The 26123-nt window shown below is 56.8% G+C and overlaps 1 protein-coding gene across 1 annotated transcript; it reads left to right on the top strand.

Moving 5' to 3' along the window:
• LOC138813916 (dual specificity mitogen-activated protein kinase kinase 2) lies at positions 1-20431 on the top strand. Its single transcript, XM_070002509.1, has 11 exons — positions 1-291; positions 3799-4009; positions 10426-10572; positions 13824-13901; positions 14591-14642; positions 14734-14858; positions 14981-15194; positions 16480-16544; positions 18768-18829; positions 19495-19540; positions 20184-20431. Exons 1-11 carry the CDS (start codon positions 200-202, stop codon positions 20292-20294), a joined length of 1203 nt encoding a protein of 400 aa, XP_069858610.1. The 5' UTR covers positions 1-199; the 3' UTR covers positions 20295-20431.
• The last annotated feature ends 5692 nt before the right edge of the window (positions 20432-26123 follow it).

The following is a 26123-nucleotide window of genomic DNA, read 5'->3' as shown; positions in this document are numbered from 1 at the left end:
CGGTCCGGGCCTCGGTGGTGGCGGCGGCGGCTGTGGCGCTTTGGCCTCAGCCCCTGCGCCCCTCGGCGCCCCCGAGCGCCCCGGTCCTAGGCCGCGGCCGCAGCCCCGGGCTCGCGTCGGCGCCGCCCGCGCGCGGCCCGCCCCCTATGGGCCCCGGCTAGAGGCGCCGCCGCCGCCGCCGCCGGCCCGCGGAGCCCCGATGCTGGCCCGGAGGAAGCCGGTGCTGCCGGCGCTCACCATCAACCCCACCATCGCCGAGGGCCCGTCCCCCACCAGCGAGGGCGCCTCCGAGTGAGTGCGCGGGGTCCCCGGGGCCTGGGGGGGGTCGTGGGGTCTCAGACCCCAGGTGTGTGTGGGGGGGGTCTGGGAGTGACGAGAGGGGGGACCGGGGGGGTCCCCGTGAGCACACGATGGGGTGGAGTCGCCCCCCACAGTGAACAAGGCTGCGAGGTCCTTCAGTGGCAAAGTGGGGGTGCTAAGGATGCCAACTTAGGAGGCCCTCACCCCAAGAAGGAGATGGAGGCGAAGGCCCTGCGGGAAAAAGATGGGGTCGTCCCCCGGTCGTGCCGTCGGTAAAAGAAGGGTCCGGATGAGGAGGCCTCTGGAGAATTTGGGAGAGGTGCCTGAGAGACTGTAAGACATAGAGATGCTGCTGGCTGGGAGAGGGGGTGCAGAGCCCCGAAGTTGGGATGAGTGGTGAGCATCCCCCATAGAGAGGATGGGAAACGGGCGGGAGGGGGGTTAGTAGGGTAAGGACCTGAAGTGGGAACTGCTGGAACCCCTCAAGCAGATTGTAAAGTAACTGGGTTAGAAAAGCCTGGAAGGAGGGGCGAATGGGCAAAACAGAGATCATTGAGGATGACAAGAGGTCTTGAGGGGCTTCTAGGAAGCTGGGGACAGACCGGGGAGCATCCCAGAAAAGGCTGGGGTGATGGGTTCCCCGAGTGGCTGACTTGTCAGGGGAGCGGCTCCAAGCGTTGTTGGGGTTCACAGCCGTTGAGAGCATGCTATGACCTCTCCACTTACATGGGGAGACTGAGGCTATCAACGGAGCAGACAGGCCACAGGTTTATTTTTTCATCGATCAACTCTACTCCATCCTTCCTGTAAGGGAACTCTTCCTATATTCTCTTCTTTCCCTGGTTCAGGATGTGTGCCCTTCATGAATACCCGGGTTGAGTAAGCCAGTCTGGGATCCACGTGTGTGCACATACATGCACGTGTGTGTGTGCGCGCACATGCACCTGTGTGTACACACATGCCTTATTGAGTTTCTATTATGTTTAAGGCAGGTTGACGGTGCACTGGACATGTCACAGGGCGGTTCCCAGAGATGCCTCTTCAGCCCCACAGTGCACACCTTCATTCATCCACTTATTGGTTCCTTTGCGCGTGCGTGCTCATGGTTTCTCTTTCTTGTGTCTTGCCACCATATCATCTGGCTTTTTTTTCAAGCTGTAAGCACCTGCTTCAGGCCCTGGTCCTGGCTCAGAGGGGCTTCCTGTGTCATGTGACCTGCAGTAAGTTCCCCCCACACACCCCAGGAGCCTGCTTCTCCTGCTTAGGCTGAGACTTTCTCAGTCTCCAGGTGATAATGCAGCCCAGAAAAGGGTGCCCAGCACCCTTTCATTCCAGGTGATGTCACCTTTGACCCATGTGCCCTTTGGCTAGAGTATTTTTAAGGCATGGGCAAGTAATGGTCATCTCAGGATTGCATTTCTCCTGATGAGACATCCAGTTACCCCCTTCCTCCTCAGGTGAACTCACCTCGAGGACCATCAACTTTGGCTTAGACCTCAGGGAACCGAGGACCCAAGGCTGCCTAAGGATGGCCGGAGGTGACCATTCTCCAGACACTTCCACTGATGGCTGTCTGTCCAGGGCTATATCCCCTGGCTCCAGCCAGTCCCAAATATGTGGCATGGCCAGTGTCCCAGAGCCAAAGCCCTAATATGAGAAAACAGATAGTAAATACTTATAATACACATTGAAAGCTATCATCTAGCCAGGAGCCAGGAGCTCAGCTCAAGAGGCTGAGATCAGAGCATCACAGTTTGAAGTCAGCCCAAGCAGGAAAGCCCCATCTCCAATTACTTACTGAAAACCCAGAAGTGGAGCTGTGGCTCACGTGTTAGAGCTCTAGTCTTGAGCAAAAATACTCAGATAATGCTCAGGCCTTGAGTTCAAGCCCCAGGATGGGAAGAAAGGAAGGAAGGATATCATCTATTTGGGTTTGTTTTGTTTGTTTGTTTGTTTGTTTGTTTTCCGGTTGTCGGGCCTTAACTCTGGGCCTGGGCACTGTCCCTCAGCTCTTCAGCTCAAGGATAGTGCTCTACCACTTGAGCCACAGCGCCACTTCCAGCTTTTTCTGCTTATGTGGTGCTGAGGAATCAAACCCAGGGCCTCATTCATGCAAGGCAAGCACTCTACCACTGAGCCACTTTCCCAGCCCCGGTTTGTTTGGTTTTTGAGACAGGATTTTTATCTGTAGCCTAGTCTGGCCTTGAACTCAAGATCCTCCTACCTCAGTCTTTCCCCTGCTGAGATTCCAGGTGGGCACCACATGGCTAAAATACAGCATTAACATTAATGTTACTTTCCTCCCTGCCCCCTCTTTAAACATTAATCCTTTCTTGTTGTGAGGCTTGAACTCTGGGCCTGGGCACTGTCCCTCAGACCTTCAGCTCAAAGCTAGTGCACTACCACTTGAGCCACAGCGCTACTGCTGGTTGTCTGAGTGGTTTATTAGAGATAAGAGTCTCACGGACTTTCCTGCCTGGGCTGGCTTTGAACCTCAATCCTCAGATCTCAGCCTCCTGAGTAGCTAGGATTACAGGCATGAGCCACTGTGCCTGGCCTAATTTTTTAAATTTTATATTGTGGTGCTGGAGATAGGAAGAGATGGAATCTGGGCCTCATCTGTTACGTTTCTCTTGGGCAACATTGCTACTAGGGCTGACTCTTTATTTTTGGGGGGGGGGTCCGGTCGTGGGGCCTGAACTCTGGGCCTGGGCACTGTCCCTCAGCTCTTCAGCTCAAGGCTAGCGCTCTACCACTTGAGCCACAGCGCTACTTCTGGCTTTTTTCTTTTTGCTTATGTGGTGCTGAGGAATCAAACCCAAGGCCTCAGGCATGCAAGGCAAGCGCTCTACCACTGAGCCAGCTTCCCAGCCCCAGGGCTGACTCTTTTTCCTTAGGGTGGGCTTCAAAGTCAATGCATTCACAAAAGCAGCTCATTGTTCAGTTGTCCTTTGCAGAGCCCTTGCTTCACTCAATAAATTGATGTAGACATCTTTGATCCCATAGTACCCAAGTTCAGGGCTTGTGTAAACCTGATGTTTGACAGAAGCTGGCGGGGTCCTGATAGCAGGGTGCCAGGTGCTTGGGGTGCCCTGGGGCTGTCTACACAGTTTAGGTTCTGCACCCCTCCACTGCCAATCTTTAATTCACATCAGCCAATGCTCACAGGATGTAACATCTGCTTTGAAACTTGGATTTGCCACCCTAGGCAGAGATGGGCATCCTGGCCCCAGGCCTCAGCCCATCCGGTCCCTAGCTCCTTCATCCCCATCTGATGTGGTCTGAGCATCGCCTGGGTCCCTGAGCTGGTGCTTGTCCTCACAGTCTCCTAACTACTATGAGCAGTGATCAAGGCCCTCTGACAGGGTTCTTTCCTCCTAGGCAGGGAGCCTGGAAGGGTAGGCATCATGTCTGCCCCATCTGTGTATCCTTGTGGCCATTGTAGCTGCTGGCTGCTCCTGCTTTCCTTGCTCACCTTTGCCCTTGGGGTCTCCACAGGGCAAACCTAGTGGACCTGCAGAAGAAGCTGGAGGAACTGGAACTAGATGAGCAGCAGAAAAAGCGTCTCGAGGCTTTCCTTACCCAGAAGGCCAAAGTCGGCGAGCTCAAGGATGATGACTTTGAAAGAATCTCAGAACTGGGAGCTGGCAATGGCGGGGTGGTCACCAAGGTCCAACACAGACCATCAGGTCTTATCATGGCCAGGAAGGTGAGCCAAGGCCCCCAGGTGGGTTGGGTGAGGACAGGTACCCAGGAAATAGAGAGATTGAAAAGACAGTCTGCTGTGCTCCTATTGGCTCCCTCTGTGCTACCATAGGCTGTCTTCAGGGCCTCTGCGCCCTCATTGGCCACCTCCAGGACCTCTGTCCTCCCATTGGCTGCCTTCTGGATTGTAAGTCCCAGGAATTTACTCAGAGTGTACCAGCCTTGTTTCTGCACACCTTTCCCCTTTCATGGCCAACCTCTGCCTTCAAGGATGTTTTTGTTTTGTGATTTTTGTTCTTTGCCAGTCCTAGGGCTTGAACTCAGAGTCTGAGCTGCTTTTGCTCAAGGCTAGTGCTGTACCACTTGAACCCCAGCTCCACTTCCCCATTTTGATGGTTGATTGGAGCTAAGAATCTCTCAGAATTTCTTTTCTGGGTTGGCTTTGAATGGTGGATCCACAGATCTCAGCCCTCTGGATAGCTAAGATGACAGGCATGTGCCACCGGTACCTGGCTACCTTCAGGGATGTTTTAAAATCCAATTCTGAGCCTGGAAATGGGGCTCAGTGATGAGGTCCTGGATTCTCTTTGTTGTTGTTGTTTGGCTCAATGATGAAGTCCTGGATTCTTTTTGTTGTTGTTGTTGTTAGATGTGAGACTTGAACTTGAGGCCTGCATACTGTCCCTGAACTCTTTGGCTCGAGGCTAGTGCTCTACCACTTGGAGCCACAGCTCCTCTTCCCCTTTCTGGTGGGTGACTTGGGAGTCTCACAGACTTTCCTGCACAGGCTGGCTTTGAACCGAGACTCTCATATCTCAGCTTCCTGAGTAGCTAGGGTTATAGACATGAGCCTCCAGCATCCAGTGAGGCCCTGGGATCAGTGAGGCCCCAGCACCATGAAAAGAAATTAAAAAAGAAAAGAAAAAGATTGCCAGGGTGCAGGCCCAGCTGGCTGAGTTGAGTGTTCTACTACTGAGCCACACCCCAGTCCCAGGGAGAATGTTATGTTTTGTTTTTTTTTTTGAGACAAGGTCTCACTACAGAGCCCAGGCTGACCTCAAGCACGCCATGTAACTCCGGCTTGCCTAGAACTCAGGGTCCTCTTGCCTCAGTGCTATGACCCTTTCAGGTCACAGCCATAGCCACCACACCCAACTTGGAGAGAACTTTATTTGAAGGACTTGGCTCCTGTGACTGTGGAACCCGGTGACTGATTCTGAGGTTTGCTGGGCAAGCTGGAGCCTCAGGAAACCGTGATATTTCTACTTAAGTCCAAAGGCCATCTCAAGACAGACTTCTCACTTCCCAGGCAAACACAGATTGCCTTCAACTGATTGGATGTGGCCCACCCTCACTACAAGGTGGCCTGCTCTACTCAGAATCTGGTGTCAATGTTCAAGACATCTGAAAACTCCCTTCCCTACAGCACCTTAGCCTGGCATGTGAACAAATTTGGAGGGCGCATGAAGTTCTCTGTCACCCCTTCAATGGGACTCCAAGCCACTGCTTGCCAATCCGGGACCCTGTGGCACAATGTAGCCTTCCTCTGGGTGTTGGAGAAGAGGCCTTAGGAGGTATAAGGATGAGACTGGCAGTGGAGTTGAGACATTTTGAGATAATGATCCTAAACCTAAACACAGAATCCGAGGATTTCCTAGCTGGCCACCGAGCTTGCGCATTTGCTTGGATGTGGACGGTTACTTCACCTGGAAGCCCAGCCTGAGCCCCGCACACAGGTCTCGCCATCCTGTGGTACCTGCCTTCCCATTTCTGTTTCTGTTCTGTCTGAGCTATTTCTTCTCACATCTGGAGCATTTCCCCTCAAAATCTGCAGCCCAGAGCCTTCTGTCTCTGTCCTCTTCCTGTAGACAGCATTTTCCAAACCAGTGCCTCCCGGGGAATCTCCGGTTCTCTTCACCCAAGGCATTGGTCAGGTAGAGGACAGGGTGCTGGTCAAGATTGCAGATACCCCAGGAGCAGATGCCTGGGCCCGTGCACCTGTGCAGAGCACCGGCAGGTGTGGAGCAGCTGTGGGGCTCCTGCAGGCCTGTGCGCTGGGCTATCCAGTTCTTTTGGGTCCTCCTGGCATGGTGCCATGCCAGCAAAACTGCACCCAGAACACCACTCCCTCCATTTATGTGGCTCTGCTGGTTTGTAGATGTTTTCTTCTTTTGAGCACAGCCTTGTCACCGCTCTTGCAACCCTTGAGCTAGTCAGGATCAGCAGGGACCCTACCACATCTGTAATGCACTCCTGGCCACTTGGAACTCCATTTGTGTAGCAGAGAGCTGCTTGTCTGGCCTGAGCTGGGATTCCTCCATGCTAGCCCAGCTCCCCCCCCCACCCCCCGAAGCACTTCATATAAGGGTCGGCCTCTGGCAAGACTCTGCTGTCAACCCACAGGATGAAGGCGAGGGGGCACTCCACCACTTGAGTGTCCTTTTTTGCATTAATTATGTTTAGTTAGTTTTTGTTGGTTGTGGGGCTTGAACTCTGGGACTGGACACTGTCCCTCAGCTCTTCAGCTCAAGGCTAGCATTTTACCACTTGAGCCACAGCACCACTTTCCGTTTTCTTGTGGTTTATTTGAGATAAGAGACTCACAGACTTTCCTGCCTGGGCTGACTTTGAACTGCGATCCTCAGATCTCAACCTCCTGAGTAGCTAAGATTATAGGCGTGAGCCACCAGCACCCCACACCCGGCTTATTTTTATTTATTTTTATTTTTTTGCCAGCCTGGGACTTGAACTCAGAGCCTGGGCACTGTCCCTGAACTTCTTTTGCTCAAGGCTAGCACTCTACCACTTGAGCCACAGCGCCATTTCTGGCTTTTTTTATACAGAGGAATCAAACCCAGAGCTTCATGCATGGGAGGCAAGCACTCTACCACTAAGCCACATTCCCAGCCAGAGTGCTCTCTTTTCAATCAAGCGACAGCCCCGCAGTACATGTGAGGGAGCCAGAGCTGGACAGATGTAAGCCCTCTTGGCTGTTCCTTCTCTGGGAGCCCTGATCTGTAGCCCCACCCATCTTCCTGGCTTCCTGCTTTGGGGCGGGGCTGGGGGGGGGTTGACTCCCATCATTGTGCCCCCCCCCCCCCAGGCTGGCAGCATTCTGGGTAAGAAGCACTGAGCTCGCTCCAAAGAAGATCTGTGGGGAGGACGAAGGGTATGGTGGGGAACCTTCTAGACTCGGCCGATGAGTCTGTTCTCTCCATGTCTCAGCATGGCTGCTGAAGTCCTTTCCCCCATCTTCTAGTTTGCACCGCATATACTGCTCACTCAGCCTCCTCGTCCTGCAAACTGCTCTCAGCTCACTGTAGGGGCTGGGAGTCTATTGTGTCCTTTGTCAGGCTTGCACCCCTGGACCAAGCATAGGCTCTGGCACCCCATGGGGCCAGCCTGATTCTGACTGTCCTTGTGTCCTAGTAATGCCTGCACCCTGGCTTTTCGCCTTGCTCCCAAATGCTGCCTTGACTGCCCCTCAACATGGTCCTGGGAGTGGCTCAGAGCTGGGTGGAGAACTCTCCTCCCAGAGCTGGCATGAGTGAGGCACAGCGGCCATCGCGGGCCCCGTATCCTACTCTCCTTTCATGGAGGGCTTAGGAGTCCCGAGCGCCCGGGGTCCCTGCCACTTCCTCCTGCCAACCTTCTCCATCTATGCGTGCTTCTGTGTACTTCTCCCTGCCCCTTGTGTGTGGCAGCCTGTCACACACACAGTTTGTGTGGGCAGGTAAAACATCAGGCTTCCAAGGGCGCTGTGTGAAAATAGTCATGTTACTATTTCCCTGTGGATCACTCTATGTTGGATACAGAGTTCAGTAAAATCCAAGATGGAAAGTTCCAGGCTCCCCCCTCTGGGCTTCTGACCTTGTTTCAAAAACAGATACAGGTGAAGAATCCCTATAGGCAAGACTAGGGTCAGAAATGTTTCCCATTTTGGATTTTTTTCCCCCCCCAGATTTGGAATATTTGCATTCCCTCTTCTAAAAATCCAGAGTCTGAAATGCTCCAAAAGTTTCAGATGAAGCCCTGGGTTCGATTCCTCAGTACCACGTACACAGAAAAAGCCGAAAGTGGTGCTGCGGCTCAGGTGGTAGAGTGCTAACCTTGAGCAAAAGAAGCTCAGGGACAGTGCCCAGGCCCTGAGTTCAAGCTCCAGGACTGGCAAAAAGAAAAAAAGAAAAAAAAAAAGCGCCCATTGGGGACAAGGGACGCGGCTTGGCGTGCAGGCTCCAGCCCCAGCTGGGAAAGGGAGCATTCTGGGTTTTGCCTGTTTAGATTCAAGGTGCTCAGGCTGTGTATGGAAAAGTGGGTTTGCCAGTTCCGTTGTAGGCTTTGTGGAGCAGGATCGTCTTGTATTCCCTCACACGGCATGCCTGGATCATTTTCTCCCTCTTCCCAGACAAGTGTCCAGGCCTTGGGTGGGGTGCGAGTGGATGCTGTTCCCCTGGGGATGAAGCAGCCTCTTAGGGTTCTGGGGTTCCATGTCCAGACCCCAGGGCCAGCACAGGCCAGGTGGATCTGCAGAAGAGGGGGGCTAAGGGACAGGCGTGGCGGAGGCCGGGCCCTTGTGGTTCTCAAGGTCACAGCCTCCCCGAGGTCTGCCTTCCTGCCCTAAACCTGGCACGCTCCCTTCAGGCTCCGGTGACTTCCTTTGTTCCCACTGGAGCACCCTTTCCCGGCCCAGCCCCTGTGTCACCTTTGGTCCTGGTGTCACCTTGCTGTCATTTTTTTGAGCCCCTGGGCTCCAGGCCTCATAGGAGGCTTACCTCTCCTCTGCCCACTCCACAATGGGGACCTTCTTACATCTTCCCTCCTCCTTCTCCTCCTCCTCCCTCCTCTCAGCCTCCCCTACCCCACCCTGGGCTTTACCTATGGTGGGTGCCTGTGCAGCTCTGATGAGTGGGCCCTGAGCTCAGGTGGGGTTTGTGGCTCGGGGCCGGTCAAGGCGTCTTGCCACATCTTTTCTGCACATCTCAGGAGCATCATTTGGAAAGGGGTCCCCAGCAGTCCCCGCTGTGCCGCTCCCCCCACCCCCCCAGCCCCTGCCAGGTGTGATTCTACCACGTGATCCAGGCTGGACTTGGTGGGCCAGGACTAACTTTGAGCACAGCTCCTGTCTCCCCCACATGAAGAGCGTGTGATCACTTAGGTCTGTCGTTTATTTCATTTCGTTAAGGCAGAGTCATTGTGTAGCCCAGCTGGCCTCAACCTCACACTCCTCCTATCTCTGTCTCCCAAGGGGTACAGCTATAGACGTGTGCTGCTGTGTGGTGGCTTACTTGGCCTTTTTGTGTGTTGGGATGCTGGGATTCCAGCTCAGCTTTGCGCGTGTTAGGCTGTTGCAAAACCACTGAGCCATGCCTCCAGCTCTGATTTTCACCAGAATTTGGGTCTCGTAGGTGTGCACCTGAGCTGTGATCCACCTGCTGTTAATAAACTTCCCATTGTTGCTGGGGTGATGGGTGCTCGCCCCCACATCCAGCTTCCTCCTGGAGATTTTCTGGGATTTTGCTGCTGAGGCTGTCCTCAGACCTTGGTCCTCTCATTCTCAAACTCTTGGGTGCCTAGAATAATTATACGTGTGAGCCACTAGTGCCTAGTGTTTTTTAATTTTTTTTTAAATCTGGGCCTGGGCACTGTCCCTCAGCTCTTCAGCTCAAGGCCAGCACTGTACCACTTGAGCCACAGCGCCACTTCCGACTTTATCTGCATATATGGGGCTGAGGAATCGAACCCAGGGCCTCATGCATGGGAGGCAAGCGCTCTACCACTGAGCCACCTTCCCAGCCCCATGCTTTTTTTTTTTTTTTTTTTTTTTTGGTCGGTCATGGGGCTTGAACTCTGGGCCTGGGCGCTGTCCCTCAGCTCTTCAGCTCAAGGCGAGTGCTCTACCACTTGAGCCACAGCACTACTTCTGGCGTTTTCTGCTTATGTGGTGCTGAGGAATCAAACCCAGGGCCTTATGCATGCGAGGCACCCATGTTTTTTATTTTTAAGTGTATAGCTTTCTTTTTTCAAACAGTGTCAATGCATCTGTTATTGCTATCAATTTTAGACATTTTCATCACCTTAAAAGACCACCCATCACCATTAGCAGTCACTCAACTTACCACAGCCCCTGCTACTCCCTCCCTCCCCCCACCATAGACTTCCCATCTCTGGGTCCACTTGTTCTGGACTTTTCCTGACAATGGAGCCACACACTGTGGGGCCTTTTGTGTCTGCTTCTCTCCCGCCAGCTCCCTCCACGCCGGGTGTGGGCCAGAGCCTCATCCTGTTCCTGGCTGCGTGTGCTCACGTGTTGGCAGCCCCTTTAGGCTGTGGGGAATGATGTCATGGATGGCGGGCAGATGGCTTCTCTTGTGGGCCCACCCAGCCTGGAGTGGGCCTGACGGTTTTCTGGCCCCCTTGCAGCTGATCCACCTGGAGATCAAGCCAGCTATCCGGAACCAGATCATCCGCGAGCTGCAGGTGCTGCACGAGTGCAACTCCCCGTACATCGTGGGCTTTTATGGCGCCTTCTACAGCGACGGGGAGATCAGCATCTGCATGGAGCACATGGTGAGAGACCTTGGGGTGCCGGTGGGCTGTGCAAGTACCTTTGCTCTTGCATTCCTGAGAAGCACTGTCTCCCATCTGCCCCTGCAGTAGCCCACATGCGCAGGTCACTGAGCATGATGGGGGGGGGGGGCAGAGAGGTGGAGGGTGGAGCGGCAGGGCGCCGGAAGCAGCTCATGCCCCTTTCCAGACAGCAGTTGGTAGCTGCACTGGGTGTAGCTGCCAACGGAGAGCTATGCAGGCGGCATCTGGGCCCACACTCTAACCAGCCCAGGCCCAGGCTCAGGTGGAGCCAGGTGCTTGCTTTTATGTGCCACCATGGTCCTGGCCAGCCCAGTGTGAGCTGGCCATGGGTCAGATGCTCTGGTTTCCAAGCTCAGAGATGGGTGGGAAGGGGGTCACAAAAGCAGAAGTGGTCGGAGCTGTAGGTCAGGGGAGGAAGTGACCCCCAGCCACTCCTTCAGGTACCAGCTGCCCACAACAGCCCACCCCCCCCCTTGCAAAACCAGGCTGCATGGTACGAAGGCTCGCTTATGCCCTGTGCACACATTTTGACTGTCCATGTTGTGCAACACAACAGGAAGTGAATTAGAGCAAGAGCCCTGGTGTCTCCAAGCAAGGTTGTACTGTTAGAAGCCCCTTCCCCACCTGCCCTACCTCTCCTGGTGCAAGCAGGGGTCAAAGGTGGGAGACAGAGCACCCGCCCAGCAGCGCTTAGCACCAGCTGCTGCTTCCAGAGCCTCCGCTTCCCCTGCAGGAAGGGGGCCTCATCCTGGCCCTGCTCTGGGTGTTGGTGGACAGACCTCAGGGGTCCCCAGAGCAGCGCTGGGCCCGAGGGCTCTGCGCACTGCCAGTGAGCAAGCACATCAGGAAAGATGGGGTGCAAGGATGGACTTCCGGGGTGTGGCCACACCACGGTGTGGATGGAGGCCACTGAGGGCCGGGTGTGAGGTTCCTTGACGAGCCAGGGACCTGGGGAGAGCAGAATGGGGAGCAGTGGTCACCCTGGTGCACAGAGCACGCGCCATCCACTGCCTCCCCGGGAAGATGTCTGGGCTGAGGTGGGCTCAAAGTCAGGAGGCAGGCCTGGGGTTGGGGTTAGGTCTACTGCGTGCTCTCACTGTGGGGCTTGAGCTGGGCCCTGTGTGGAATGGAGAGGTGTAGGCTGCCGGGTGAGGATCAGGGCTGAGTCTGGGTTGCCCTGCACCTGCCAGTGTTGACAGTGGCTGTGGCCTGACCTCTGTGATCTTGGTGTGGGGACCTGCCACATCAGTCCTGGTTTTAGAGGCGTAGGCTGATCCGGGACAGGAGTACATGACGGGGGTGCTGATGGCTGGGGTGTGTGGGGGCTGCTGGGTCTTATGACCCCACCCCTTACACTGCTTGCTACCTGGGGACCAAATGTCTGTGTGAGTTGTGCAGGACTCGGCGCACTCCCAAGCCCCAGCTGTGCCCTGAGCTGATGATACTGTATGGTTGTGTGGCATATTAATAGGCTAGCGTAATTGGTCCCAGGCTGTCCATATACCTCAGGCTCAGCATTGTATTTATGTACATTGTTATCATACGCCAGGCTACTCTGTGAAGAGGACTGATTCACTGTGGCTCTGTGTTGGGGTTCTCAGTCATGATCTGGTAACCTCATTGCTTTTAAGCCCATGACCCCTCAGAGCAGGGCAGGGGCTCCTGAGAAGCAATACTGCTCACCTGTGGCTCATTCCTGTAATTCTAGCTATTCAGGAGGCTGAGATCTGAGGATCACAGTTCAAAGCCAGCCCAGGCAGGAAAGTCTGTAAGACTCTTATCTCCAATGAACCACCAGGAAACCAGAAGTGGCACTGTGGCTCAAGTGGTAGAGCGCCAGCCTTTAGCTGAAGAGCTCAGGGACAGCGCCCAAGCCCAGAGTTCAAGCCCCACAGCCCAAAAAAAGAGGAGCAGGAGGGGGAGTGGGTGGGGAAAGGAGGAGGAGGAGGAAGAAAAGCTAGGAAGAAGACTGCAGTCCCCTTTGAGGACCCGCCCCCAGTGACATGAAGACCTCCCTTGAGGCTCCGCCTCTTAAAGGCTCAACCACCATCCCTAGCACCAAGCCAGGGACCAAACCTCCAGCAGACCCAGAGGCCTTTGGGGCCCCTGCAGGTATGACTGGAATGCCTGAGCCATACAAGTCTGCTGCCTGAAGCTCTCTGAGCACTGAAGCCCTCGCTGGAATCAGGTGACCGTGCACAGGCACCTCATGACACTTTCACAGCAGGGTCCGGGGTTCTGAGCTGCGCTCTGCCTTGTGTGGAGATGGAAGGGCAGTCCAGGTGTGGTGTGTCCAGGACAGTCAGAGTGATGTCGGCCTTTCACGGTGGCAGAATGAAGCCGGCCTGTGTGCAGGCCACAGGTGCAGCAGTAGGGGCTGGTGGGGGAGCGGGGGGCAGACATTCCTCTAACCTGCTGACAGGAAAGTGGCGGCTGGAAGACTGGGGCAGTCAGTCCCACAAGTGGCCTCCCTCATTCCCTGCACCCTGCCTGCTAGCATGTAGACCCTGGGAGGCTGGGACTCGGGGGACGGAGGCAGCAAAGAAGTGCTGGTTCTACACCCCATCCAGCTTCCCAGGCGAGGTACCCCTGCCAGACTCAAGCTGGCTTGATTATGCCCCAGGGATCTCACTGTAGCCATGTGACCCTCAGGAGGTGAATGGCAGGTAGTCTAGGTGACCCCTGGACTCTGTCCCCGTGCCCTTCACAGGCGTCCTTGTTACAGGGCATGGTCCCTGCTTCCTAACCCTCTCGAGAAATGCTGGTGGGGGGGCGGGCATGGGAGCAGATGCCCAGAGATGAGACAGCCCACCTCCTGCTCCTCCCCTGAGCATCTCATGTCACCCCCTGGTCCGTCACCCCTTTGTCCCTATCCCTGCCAAGTCTTGGCTCAGTGTGTGCTCAGGTTCCAGGCCTGGTGGCCTCTGTCCCCGCCCAGGTTGGGCCACACGGGGCACTTGGGGCATGTGAGCCGCCTGGAGACCTCAGGCAGGCAGATAGCCCAGCAGGCAGGACAGACCTCTGTAAGGAACTGGGTGGGGACACCCTGCATTCTGGGCCTTCATGTCTGCTGCTGGGCGCAGAGTCTGGAGCCCCAAAGGCCAACGGCCAGGGGAGAGCCTGCCCTTTTCCAAGGCTGGAGCGGGGATCTGGCAGGGAAATACCATGGGTTCTGGGGGGGGCGGTTCTGCCCACCCTTCCTAACCACACACCTCCCCCTTGGCCTGCAGGATGGCGGCTCCTTGGACCAGGTGCTGAAAGAAGCCAAGCGGATTCCAGAGGAGATCCTGGGGAAGGTCAGCATCGCGGTGAGTGTCACCTGTCCTCACACCAGCCCCCGTGAGCCAAGACTCCTTCCCGAGGTACTTGTGGGGAGTCACCAGTGGTGTTCCCTATGCCCAGTTGAGGGTCTTAGAATCCCCTGCCCTCTCCTGCTGCTTGGGACACCTGCCAGCTTGTGGTGGACATTGCTGGCCCCAGGCAGGTCTGACACTAACATGCAGAGGAGCATTGGGTAGGAGTGCCGGGGCCCAGACCTTCACTTTGCTGAGAGGGACACGGTGCACCTGCCCCACGGGTATGGTGGCTGAGCAAGACTGGCAACTTAGCACAACACTATTATCACTCCACCACCATGCCGTCTTCCATTTCCTGGCCTCGGTTGTCCGGGGTGGCTGGGCCAGACAGCATCAGCCTGCCCACATGCTCCCTGAACAGTGCCCCTGTGGGGCTGGCACAGCCCAGGGTGGCTGCCACCAGGTGCACACGCCTTCCGTGCAGGTCCTGCCTCTGTCTCTGCCACCAAGGGCCTCGGCTGCCTGAACTTAACAACAAGGCAAGGATGGTGGCCACCTTACTCTGCTGCAGTTCTTGCTCTAGCCCTGGCCAGCTGGGTGTGACCTAGAAGGGCGCTCCTGCAGACTCTGCAGCCAGCTGGGTCTCCCCCGGGGCTGGGGCCCTCCTGGCTCCATCCTGCTCACTGCCCCGTGGTCCGCAGGTGCTCCGGGGCCTGGCCTACCTGCGGGAGAAGCACCAGATCATGCACCGAGGTGAGCACCAGGGCCTCCCGGATGGGCAGGCGGGTGGGCAGGCACGCTGGGCGCCGCGGGCCTCACCCTCGTCCATCCGTCCCTTCCCCAGACGTGAAGCCTTCCAACATCCTCGTCAACTCCCGAGGGGAGATCAAGCTGTGTGACTTCGGGGTGAGCGGGCAGCTCATTGACTCCATGGCCAACTCGTTCGTGGGCACCCGGTCCTACATGTCTGTAAGTTCCCTCCCGCCACCATCGCTGCTCAGCGCCTGTGCCAGCCAGCTGCGGGCGAGGACAGAGGGTGGCCAGGAGCTGGGCCCAGTGCCCCCCAGCCACCTCCTCCTATCTCCCGACAGCCAGAACGGCTGCAGGGCACCCACTACTCCGTGCAGTCGGACATCTGGAGCATGGGCCTGTCCCTGGTGGAGTTATCCATCGGGAGGTACCCCATTCCCCCGCCGGACGCCAAGGAGCTGGAGGCCATCTTTGGCCGGCCCGTGATGGACGGGGCGGAAGGAGAGCCCCACAGCATCTCACCACGGCCCAGACCCCCTGGACGCCCCGTCAGCGGTAGGCCCCACAGCTGCGGCCTTGGGATGGGGCGGGAGGAGACCCCGCGGGCCTTGCAGTGCTGGCAGCCGCCTCCCCGCTGGCCCCGGCCACGCCAGCTGTCCCCAGACGGAGCAAGCTGCGGTCAGCCGTCCTCAGATGGTCTTGGGGTTTCTGGGGACAGAGCTGCAAGCAGTGTGCACCACAGACCTCTTGTGCCCAGAGCGCCTGCACCTGTCACCGGCAGCAGACAGGATCCAGAAGCCGACTCAGCCAGGCCATGCTGGCTGTCTGGTTTTCTCAGCATTGTCTTGTGGAAACCCTGAGTGGGGGCTGGGCTATGGCCTGGTGGCCAGGGCTTGAGGCACACAAGGCCCTGGGTTCCATCCCCAGCGTAGGGAAAGGAGAAGGAAAACATGCCGGCAGTCAGGAGAGCAGCAGGGGGTGCCCTCTCCTTCCATTGCCAGGATGACACAAAGCTGTGCAGCCAGCACTGTCGGCTTCCAGAGTATTCCATCGTACCAAATGGAAGCCCCGTTCCCCAGAGCACCACCCCAGCCCCCAACCTCCACAAGTCCTCTCCCTGTCCCAGCATCCACCTGTTCTGGATGTTTCCTGTCCATGGAGCCACCCTGGGGCCTTTGGTGTCTCTTCTCACTGAGCATGGTGGCCCCAGGGCCTCTCCACGCTGTAGTGGGGTCACAGCCACACCGAGTCCCTGGCCTTCAGGTGCTGCAGTGGGGGGCTGGGCCTCCTTGTCCAGGTTTCCCGGGGAGTCTTCCCAGGCTTTTGTCCTCAGAATGCTCCCTCTCCTCCCCCCCCACCCCTCCCAGATGGACTCTAGGCCTCACCCTATGTGGAGGAGCATGGGGGTGTGCCAGCACCTCACCGTGTGCCAGCGCAGCCTGGCCAGCTGGGCCTTGGGCAGGGGTCAGCCACCCCTCTGCTTGCCTACTCCAGATGGCATCTGGAGCCTCCACTGTCCCTGCCAGAGCTCTGCTTGAGGTCACGCTGCCCCCTCGGTGGTGGCCTGCCCCCTCCCCTGCCCGGATGGATTGTCTTTGGCATGGCGGGGAAGCAGCGTGGCACCAAGGGTTGACTCCTCAGAGGATGCCCACGTCCGCCTTGGCGCGCACTCCGGCGTCCGACTCACCGGAGGCCCCGGACAGAAGCTGCCTCCCCCAGGGATGGCAGGCAACGCTCGCATCCCCGCACACCTGCTGCCCCGGGAGCACACTCAGGACCCACGCCTCAGACGTGCTCCTCCAGGGAGCAGAGGCTCACCCGCACTTTCACTACCATGTAGGTCACGGGATGGACAGCCGGCCCACCATGGCCATCTTCGAGCTGCTGGACTACATCGTGAACGAGGTGGGTGTCCAGGCCTTGCCTGTGCTTTTCAGTAGCTGGGGTCAGGGGTCACAGCCGTTCCTCCCTCTCCCTAGCTCAGGGTCAGGGTTTGGTTTGGTTTGGTTTGGTTTTGGCAGTGGTTTGATCTGAACTCAGAGCCTAGCCTTCACTAGGTAGGCGCTCTACCACTTGAATCACATAGACCCTTTTTGGCTATAGTTATTTTGTGAATATCACCTGGAGTTTTGCCTGAGTCAGCTTCAGACCGTGATCATCCCACTTAGGCATTGCATATAGCCAGGTTGACAGGTGTGAACCACCACACCCAGTTCATTTGTTGACATGGAGTCTTGTGGACTTTTTGCTCAAATTCAATTACTAGAATGAGCTGTTGAACCCAGTCATGAGTTTTGTTTTGGTTTTTTTTTTTTTGGGGGGGGGAGTAAATGAAGAATCCAGGCGCACCGGTGGCTTACACCTATAATTCTAGCTTTGAGCAAAAAGAGCTCAGCAAAGCTGGGCACTGGTGACTCACGCCTGTAATCCTAGCTACTCAGGAGGCTGAGATGTGAGGATCTTGGTTCAAAGCCAGCCCCCAGCCCAGGCAGGAAACTGAGATTCCTATCTCCAATAAACTCAAAAAGGCTGGAAGTGGCGGGGCGCTGGTGGCTCACGCCTGTAATCCTAGCTACTCTGGAGACTGAGATCTGAGAATCGAGGTTCAAAGCCAGCCTGGGCAGGAAAGTCCATGAGACTCTTATCTCCAATGAACCACTAGAAAACCAGAAGTTGTGATGTGGCTCAAGTGGTAGAGCACTCTCCTTGAGCTAAAGAGTGCAGGGACAGCGCCCAAGCCCAGAGTTAAGCCCCACGACTCACCCCCCCCCCCCAAAAAAAAAAAAAAAGGTTAGAAGTGGCACTGTGGGCCAAGTGATAGAATATTCATCTTGAGCAAAAGAAGCTCAGGGACAGTGCCCAGGCCCTGAGTTCAAGCCCCAAAACACACAATAAAAAACTCAATGTAGGGGCTGGGAAGGTGGCTCAGTGGTAGAGCGCTTGCCTTACATGCATGAGGCCCTGGGTTCGATTCCTCAGCACCACATAAGCAAAAAGAAAAAAAAGCCGGATGTGGTGCTATGGCTCAAGTGGTAGAGTGCTAGCCTTGAGCTGAAGAGCTGGGGGACAGCGCCCAGGCCCAGAGTTCAGGCCCCATTCCCGGACCCAAAAAAAAAAAAAAAAAAAAAAAGACTTTGGAGCCAGCGCTGGTGGGTAATACCTGTAATCCTAGCTATACCTAGGCTGAGAACTGAGGATTGCAGTTCAAAGCCAGCCCAGGCAGGAAAATCCATGAGTTTTGTTTTTCGTTTTTTTTTTTTTTTTTTTTTTTTTGTCGGTCGTGGGGCTTGAACTCTGGGCCTGGGCGCTGTCCTTCAGCTCTTCAGCTCAAGGCGAGCGCTCTACCACTTGAGCTACAGCGCCACTTCCGGTTTTCTGGTGGTTTATTGGAGATAGGAGTCTCACGGTCTCTCCTGCCCGGGCTGGCTTTGAACCGCGATCCTCAGATCTCAGCCTCTTGAGTAGCTAGGATTACATGCATGAGCCACCAGCGCCCGGCTTTTTGGTTTTTTTTTTTTTTTTCCGGTCATGGGGCTTGAACTCTGGGCCTGGGTGCTGTCCCTCAGCTCTTCAGCTCAAGGCCAGGTTATGTGGTACTGAGGAATCAGAACCCAGGGCCTCATGCATGCAAGGCAAGCACTCTACCCCTGAGCCACCTTCGCCCAGTCCATGAGATTCTTATCTCCAATGAACCCCAGAAAACGGGAAGTGGCACTGTGGCTCAAATGGTAGAGCACCTGACTTGAGCTGAAGAGCTCAGGGACAGCGCCCAGGCCCAGCGTTCAAGCCCCACAACCTACCAAAAAAAGGACCTTGGCCTGTGTGCGGGGCTGCCTCCGCCTCAGGGGTCCCTGGCACCCGGCGCAGCCAGGCGGCAAGTTGCCTGCCTCCCTGGGCTCAGTCTGGGGTTGGGCAGCGGGGTGGGATGCACGGGTGACACAGCCAGCGCAGCCCTGCTGCCCACCAGGGGAGGTGGCAACCCGAGCTCAGAGAGATTGTCCCCATGGCCTTCTGTCTGCCCGCCCACACCTAGGATGAGCATGGCCTGTGGAGGCCCAGGCAGTGGGGGGCTGGGTCTCTCCCTCCGCCAGGCCCCCAGGGTGACTCTATTCTCTGTCTCCTCCACAGCCGCCACCTAAGCTGCCCAGTGGGGTGTTCAGCCCGGACTTCCAGGAGTTTGTAAATAAATGGTAAGGGGTGTGGCGAGGTGGAGGGGCGCGCCCCAGCCCAGCTGCTGCCCCCATGGTTCAGGTGGCCTGGATGGGACAGAGCTCACCCAGATAGCTCTCGGCCTCGTTTCCAAACACCCAGGGCAGTCACACAGCTCCACATCGCTGTCTGCCAGCAGGAAAAAGGACCTCAGCACAGTCCTAGCCACTCTTCCATTGCTTAACTGTCCTGCAAGTTTCGGGGGAGGTGGGGAGGGGGAGGGCTGCCAGCCCCGCTTGTTTCCCCTGGCTCCCCGGGACTCATCACACTCTTGATGGTCCTGCTAGCACCCAGGGTAGGGCACCGCAGGCCCTTTGCACAGGCCAGGTGAGCATCTGGTGTGCGCCTGTACTTGGAGACTCTGGCTTGAGCTGCGTCAAGCCACTGCCCTCAGGTGCTCCTGTGTTTTTAGAGGGATCAAGGCCTGTTTTGACACCAGGACCCCCAAGTTTGGAGTTTTGGTATAAAGTGAGCTGACTGCCCTCCCCTCCCTGGGGGCATCCTGCCAGGGAACCTGAGGTCAGCAGTGGAGCCCCTTGTCCATGCCGGCAGGGCCCTGCCCAGCCTGGCACCAGCGGCCCCGCCATGTCCCTCCACATGGGTGCCCCTGGAGCCAGGGACTAATGGTGCTCTTGTCCATATCCAGCCTCATTAAGAACCCAGCAGAACGAGCGGATCTGAAGATGCTCATGGTGAGTGAGAGTAAGGACGTGGGGTGTGGTCAGGGGCGTGGCCTGGAGGGCGACAGGGCGTGGCCTGGTACACCATACAGAGGGGACTCTGCTGGGATCCCTGCAGAGCCTCCAGACCCAGCTTACCCAATGCACAGGGCACAGGGGCCTGGCAGGGCCCCCTGGTTCCCCAGAACCTGCGCTTAACCACGCATGTGTGCACACGCAGGCACACCTGACGTTCCAGCACTAAGGCTGAGGAGGATGGCCAGTTCTAGGCCAGCCTGGGGTACTGTGACATCTGTCTCAAAGGACGGGGGGGGGGCGGGGGACGCAGGGAGGGGGTCCACAGTGTTTCCTGCTGTCCTACCTTTCCTCTGCCCGTTGGCACTGGCTCTTCCACCTGAGCCTGGGGCCATGGGCAGGGCCTGGGGTCTCCTCCCTCCCCACGCAGCCCCTCAGCAGTGTTTCAGGGCTCTGGTGATGACCGGGTGTGTGGCTGGTACAACTAGGGGTGTGCCTAACGTAGGAGTGTGGAGGCCAGGGGGGCCACCCCGGGGCATGCTTACCCCTCCCTGCCTGACAGCCCCTCCCCTGAGTTCCTTCCCTCCCCTCCCCTCCCCTCCCCTCCCCCCTCAGCTCCCTCTGGCACCTTCCCTTCCAGAACCACGCGTTCATCAAGCGGGCCGAGGTGGAAGAAGTGGACTTTGCGGGCTGGCTGTGCCGAACCCTGCGGCTGAAGCAGCCCAGCACGCCCACGCGCACGGCCGTGTGACAGCCGCGTGGCGCGCGTGGCCCTGTCCCCCGTGTCACGCGCTGGCCTCTGGGGAAGGTGCCGTGGCCCGCCCTGTTGTCAGCTGGGAGCCTGCTCCCTTAGGTTTCAACGAAATAAAATGGAGACAAAAAAGCAGCCACGGCCATGGTCCTTGTCACGCTTGGCTGTGGGCAGTTCCCTGGGGAACAGCATCTGCTGGGGGGAAAGCTGGGCTCCGTCCCCCAGCCTCCAGCCCCAGCTCCCTCCTGTCCACGTCCACACGGCCTGGACAGGACCCTGCCGGCCCCACCGCGCCCCTGGGCTGACACAGCTCTGCACACAGGAAGTCTTGGGTTTCCACACTTGCTGGCAGATCTGTAGATAAGGCTGGGACTCCGCCTCGCAGCAAGCCCCACAGACGCAGTGGCGCTGTGGCCTCTGCCCGCCCAGCCGCTCAGAAGCCACCACCCAGCAGCTCATTCTCAGAGTCCCTCGAACTAGTTCCTGGCACCGAGGGGTCCCAGCAGATCCTCAGTCCCATGCTGTTTTGCTGCAGCCTGTGCCCTGCAGGGGGGGGGGGCACCTGGCCCCAGGGCCTGCACCCACTTCCTGATGGGGCAACACAGAGGCAGATGTCCATCTCTGTGCTGCCCTGCAGGAGGCAGGGGCTGGGCCCCTGGAACCCCAGCCCAGCCTCTGGGAGACCTTCCCCCATGCAGCCTTTTCTCTGCACGCATTAGAGACAAGCTGGCCCTGCCTCTGGCCCTAAAGGTTTCTGTCACTTCTCATCCCCCCAAAAGTGTATTCTTCAGAAGTCAAAGGTGCCACCCTGTGGGGGACCCCCCCCGACCCTGAGGAGCACGCCCCCCGTGCCTCTCACTGCCAACCCCACATGGGTCCACAGGACCTGGGGCCCAGGGGGACAATGACTGCCCTGTGCCTGGAGCTGGAGCTGGAGCTGGAGTGTGCAGGGCGGTGCTGGGCGGAGGGTGGCACTGTGTCTGCACCAGGATCCTGAGGTGCTGGAACAGGTGAGCGGGAGGCTCTTCCCACCCCACCTCTCCCGAAGCTTCCCCCCCTCCCAGCTTAGTGACCTCCCTAGGCTGCAGCCTGATCCCCACCCCCACTGCCACCTACCCCCTACAGGTTTTGTTTTTTTTTTTTTTTTTGTCAGTCGTGGGGCTTGAACTCTGGGCCTGGGCGCTGTCCCTCAGCTCTTCAGCTCAAGGCAAGCTCTCTACCACTTGAGCTACAGCACCACTTCCGGTTTTCTGGTGATTTATTGGAGATAGGAGTCTCATGGTCTCTCCTGCCCGGGCTGGCTTTGAACCGAGATCCTCAGATCTCAGCCTCCTGAGTAGCTAGGATTACAGGCGTGAGCCACCAGCGCCCGGCGGGTTTTTTTTTGTTTGTTTTTGTTTTTTTTTTGGTCGTGAGACTTGAACTCGGCCTGGGTGCTGTCCCTCAGCTCTTCAGCTCAAGGCTAGTGTTCTACCACTTGAGCCACAGCACCACTTCCAGTTTTCTGGGTGGTTCATTGGAGATAGTCTCACGGCCTTTCCTGCCCAGGCTGGCTTTGAACCATGATCCTCAGATCTCAGCCTCTGAGTAGCTAGGATGACAGGCGTGAGCCACCAACGCCCAGCTACCTACAGGTTCTTTAGCATTCAGCATTTCCATCCTAAGTCAACAGTGCTTAGCCTGGGCACCAGATTGGGGACCAGCCTGACCCCAGTGCCCAGGCAGCAGCCAGAACACACATCTAGCACCTCCTTAACCCAGAGGCCACCAAAATCCCCAGCACCCCAACTGACTACCAGTATAGGACTTGCGTGAACATTCCACTTAATCATGTTTGGAAAGATAATGTCTTCTTTCTCTCTCTTTCTTTCTTTCTTTCTTTTTCTTTCTTTCTTTCTTTCTTTCTTTCTTTCTTTCTTTCTTTCTTTTCTTTCTTTCTTAATTTCTTTTCTTTTTATTTTGCCAGTCCTGGGCCTTGAACTCAAGGCCTGGACACTGTCCCAGAGCTTCTTTTGCTCAAGGCTAGCATTCGACCATTTGAATCACAGTGCCACTTCTGGCTTTTTTCTGTTTATGTGGTACTGAGGAATTGAACCCAAGGCTTCATGCATGCTAGGCAAGCACTCTACTGCTTAGCCACTTTCCCAGCTGGAATAATTTGGTTTTTGTTTTGTTTTGTTTTGTCAGTCATGGGGCCTGAACTCAGGGCCTGGGCACTGTCCCTCAGCTCTTCAGCTCAAGGTTAGCACTTTACCACTTGAGCCACAGCACCACTTCCAGCTTTTTCCTGCTTATGTGGTGCTGAGGAATCGAACCCAGGGCCTCATGCATGCGGGGCAAACACTTAACCACTGAGCTACCTTCCCAGACCCTGGATAATTTCGTGTGTGTGTGTGTGTGTGTGTGTGTGTGTGTGTGTGTGTGTGTGTGTGTGTGTGTGTGTGTGTGTGTGTGTGTGTGTGTGTGTGTGTGTGTGTAATTTCTTCTGTGTGTGTGTGTGTGTATAATTTCTTGTGTGTGTATGTGTGTGTGTGTTCCTGTGGCTTGAACTCAGGCCCTGGGCACTGTCCCTGAGCTTTTTCACTCAAGGCTAGTGCTCTACTACTTCATGGAGTGCTGGACAGGCACCAGCCCTCTGTGCCCTGCCCAGTTCTCCATGCATGGACCCAGCCCACCTCTGAACCAAAAAAAAAAAAAAAAAAAACCACTCCAGACTGGAGCAGGTAAAAAACCAATAGGTCTGGGTTGTACCTCTGTGGCAAGTCCTTGCCTAGATTCCTGAGGCCCCGGGCTCATCCTAAGCTTACAATAAACCAACCCATGGCCTCTCTTGGCAAGCCAAGAGGTTCCCACAGGTGACATCATGCCAGCCAGCCCTGTGCAGCCACACATTCCCCCCTCCCACCCCTTCAGTTTCTGGAACCCTGTTGTGAACTAGAGGAAGGGACAGTGACTGATGAAATGCTGCTACGTTCTTGGTAACCTGTAAAGCCACATCACAATGACCAGAAGCAGCCAGTGTGCCTGTTACATTTTTATTTTGCTACCAGTCAAGAATTTGGGCTTCAAGGCCAGCAACTGACACTGATGGCTCAGGCCTGTAAACCTAACTACTGAGATCTGAGGATCCCGGTTCAAAACAACACAGGCAGGAAAGCCTGTGAAACTCCTCTCTCCAGTGAACCACCAGAAAACCAGAAGTGGAGCTGTGGCTTAAGTGATAGAGCGCTAGCCTTAAAATGAAAAAGCTCAGGGACAGTGCTCAGGCCCTGAGTTCAAGTCCTAAGACTGGCACAGGAATAAAAAAACAAAAAAAGAGAAATGGGCAGTGCGATTCCTCAGTACCACATACACAGAAAAGACCAGAAGTGGCGCTGTGGCTCAGGTGGTAGAACGCTTAACTAGCCTTTAGCAGCAGAAGCTCAGGGACGGTGCCCAGGCCCTGAATTCAAGCCCCAGGACTGGCAAAAAGGAAAAAAAAAAGGAGCAACTGCTAGGCAAAACCACACAGCCAGGATCCTGAGGCCTTCCTGTGTCAGCGCACAGCATGGCCGCTGGGCAATTCTAGCCCCCACCCTGCTGGTGTCTCAGGCCAGGTCTGGGCTATGATCGGCTGTCACAACTGGGGAGCTGTGAGTGAGTGGGGGTACTGGCCCAGGATAGCCCTGAGGAAGCAGCCCTTCTGAAGACCACTGGGTTTCCTGTGTAAGAGGCTGAGACGTGGGGGTGGGACATGGGCAGGGTGGCACAGAGCCTTCTGGAAGGTGGACTGCAGAGCAGAAAAACCCAAGGCTGGAGGTGGGGCCCAGCCCTGGCTCCCTGGTTAACCAGGAAGCAGCAGGGCTCCCCAGAAAGCCGGGTTAGCAGGGGCCTTCCTCCTCCCTGGGCCCCTTCCTGTACCTCCCAGCTGACCAGGTGTGCTGGCCTGGCCCCACCTAGAGCAGAGGCCAGGTGAGGCATGCCCACAGGCCCTGCCTGCTCCACCTCCTATGGCTATGGCTTCAGAAGAGAGTAGGATAGGAGGAGAGACCTGGTTCTGGGGCCCAGTCTCCAGATTCCCACCAGCCTCCGGGGCCAGGGGGTGAGGGCAGGGCTGCCCCTGGGGAACAGCCTCTCTGCTCACCCCGGGCTGATCATGAGAGATCTGAGCCGCTTCCCCCACACCCCCACCCCCACTGCCGCTGAAGCCCCTCCTCCATGACTCAGCCACCCACAGGCCCCAGGGGCCTCCCGGTGGAGTCACAGACCCACAGTCCGGAAATCAGGGACCCTGAGGACTTAAGGAAGGCCCATGCCCCTGCCAGCCTCAGTTTCCCTGCCTGCACAGACTCGAAAGGACATGCCTCTGAGGATGTACTGGGCGTCTTCCCACCAGTATTCCGCAGCCCCCTCACGTGGGGCCCCCCTTCCGCGTCACCCCAGAGCAGAGAGGGACTTGCCCAAGGTGCCATCTGGCCTACAGGGTGGGCCTTCATCACCACCCAGCAGTGGCCTGTGGAGCCTAACAGATAAAAATGAAGCCAGCCACTGGAGAGCCTCACACCTGTCACCCCGTCTTCTCAGGAGGCTAAGATCTGAGGATCCTGGTTGGAAGCTAGAAATAGGACTGTGACTCCAGTGGTCAAGCACCAGCCTTGAGCAACAAAGTACAGGGAATAGTGCCCAGGCCCTGAGTTCAAGCCCCTGGACTGGCATATTAAAATAAGAACACAAATCATCAAACCTTCCTCTGTGAGAGGAAGAATGACCATCCAGCGTTCCCCCATTTCTCCCAGAACGCCAGCTCCCATGGTAACCTCTCCATGTCCGCCCTCTGCCCTTCTGTACCCAGGTACCCAAGGCCTGTGGGACTCAGGTCTTTATTATGCTTTTTTTTTTTTGCCAGCCCTGGGACTTGAACTCAGGGCCTGGGCTCAGCCACAGCACCACTCACAACTTTTTTCTGTGTATGTGGTACTGAGGAATCGAACCCAGGACTTCATGCATGCTAGGCAAGCACTCTACCGCCGAGCCACCTTCCCAGCCCACTTCTATACATCGGACACCAGTCACCTCTGAGCTTGACTGCCCTCCTCCCTCCACACCTGAAAGTCACTCCCTTCTCCCCACCTTCTCTGAACCCCCATGGCTGCTTAGGTAGCATCTGGTCCCTTGGAGAGCCTCCTTCCATGGGGGTCTGCCCAGGGCTAGGGTCTCTACACACACTCCTATCTATGGGGGGGGGGGAGCCGTGAGTCAGCCCGGGGCTGGGGGGGGGGAGGGCAGGCAGCCCAGCCTCCCATGGGCTGGAACAAAGGGGGAACAGTGAACCCCGAGTAGGTGTGCTAAATCCTGGTTCTACCCCACATGAAAGAGCCGGAAGTACAATCGGAAGCCCCAGAACACCACGCACACCCCTGTCCTCTTTCCCCCCTCCTCCCCTCCCCTCTCCTTCCCCTTCCCACCTCCTCCCTCTTCCCTATCTCCCTCTGTCTCTGTTCCCCCACCTGCCTGGCTTGTGGGGCCCCACCCACAAAGCCCAAAGTCACCCCAAGGCTCAGGGGCCCCCTTGTAATGAGGCTTGGGGAAGAGGAAGGAAGGTCTGGGGCTCACCATGGGGCCAGCCCAGAGCTGTGTGGAGGCCTAAACTTTCCAGCGTGATCCCCAGGAGCATCGGCTCAGCAGAGCCCCAGGGGGCCAGGGGTAACACCGCCTGGGGGGCGGTGTCCAGTCCCCACACTGGAGCACTACACAGCCAAGAACAGGACCAGGCTCTGACCCGTGCCACAACATGGAGGGACCTCAGGGCCAGCCACCGTGCTCAATAAGAGAAGCAGACACAAAAACGTC

Source organism: Dipodomys merriami, unplaced genomic scaffold (genome assembly GCF_024711535.1).
Source record: "Dipodomys merriami isolate MVZ:Mamm:240054 unplaced genomic scaffold, mDipMer1.0.p SCAF_6, whole genome shotgun sequence".
Lineage (NCBI taxonomy): Eukaryota > Metazoa > Chordata > Mammalia > Rodentia > Heteromyidae > Dipodomys > Dipodomys merriami.
This window is presented reverse-complemented; position numbering and strand designations above follow the sequence as displayed.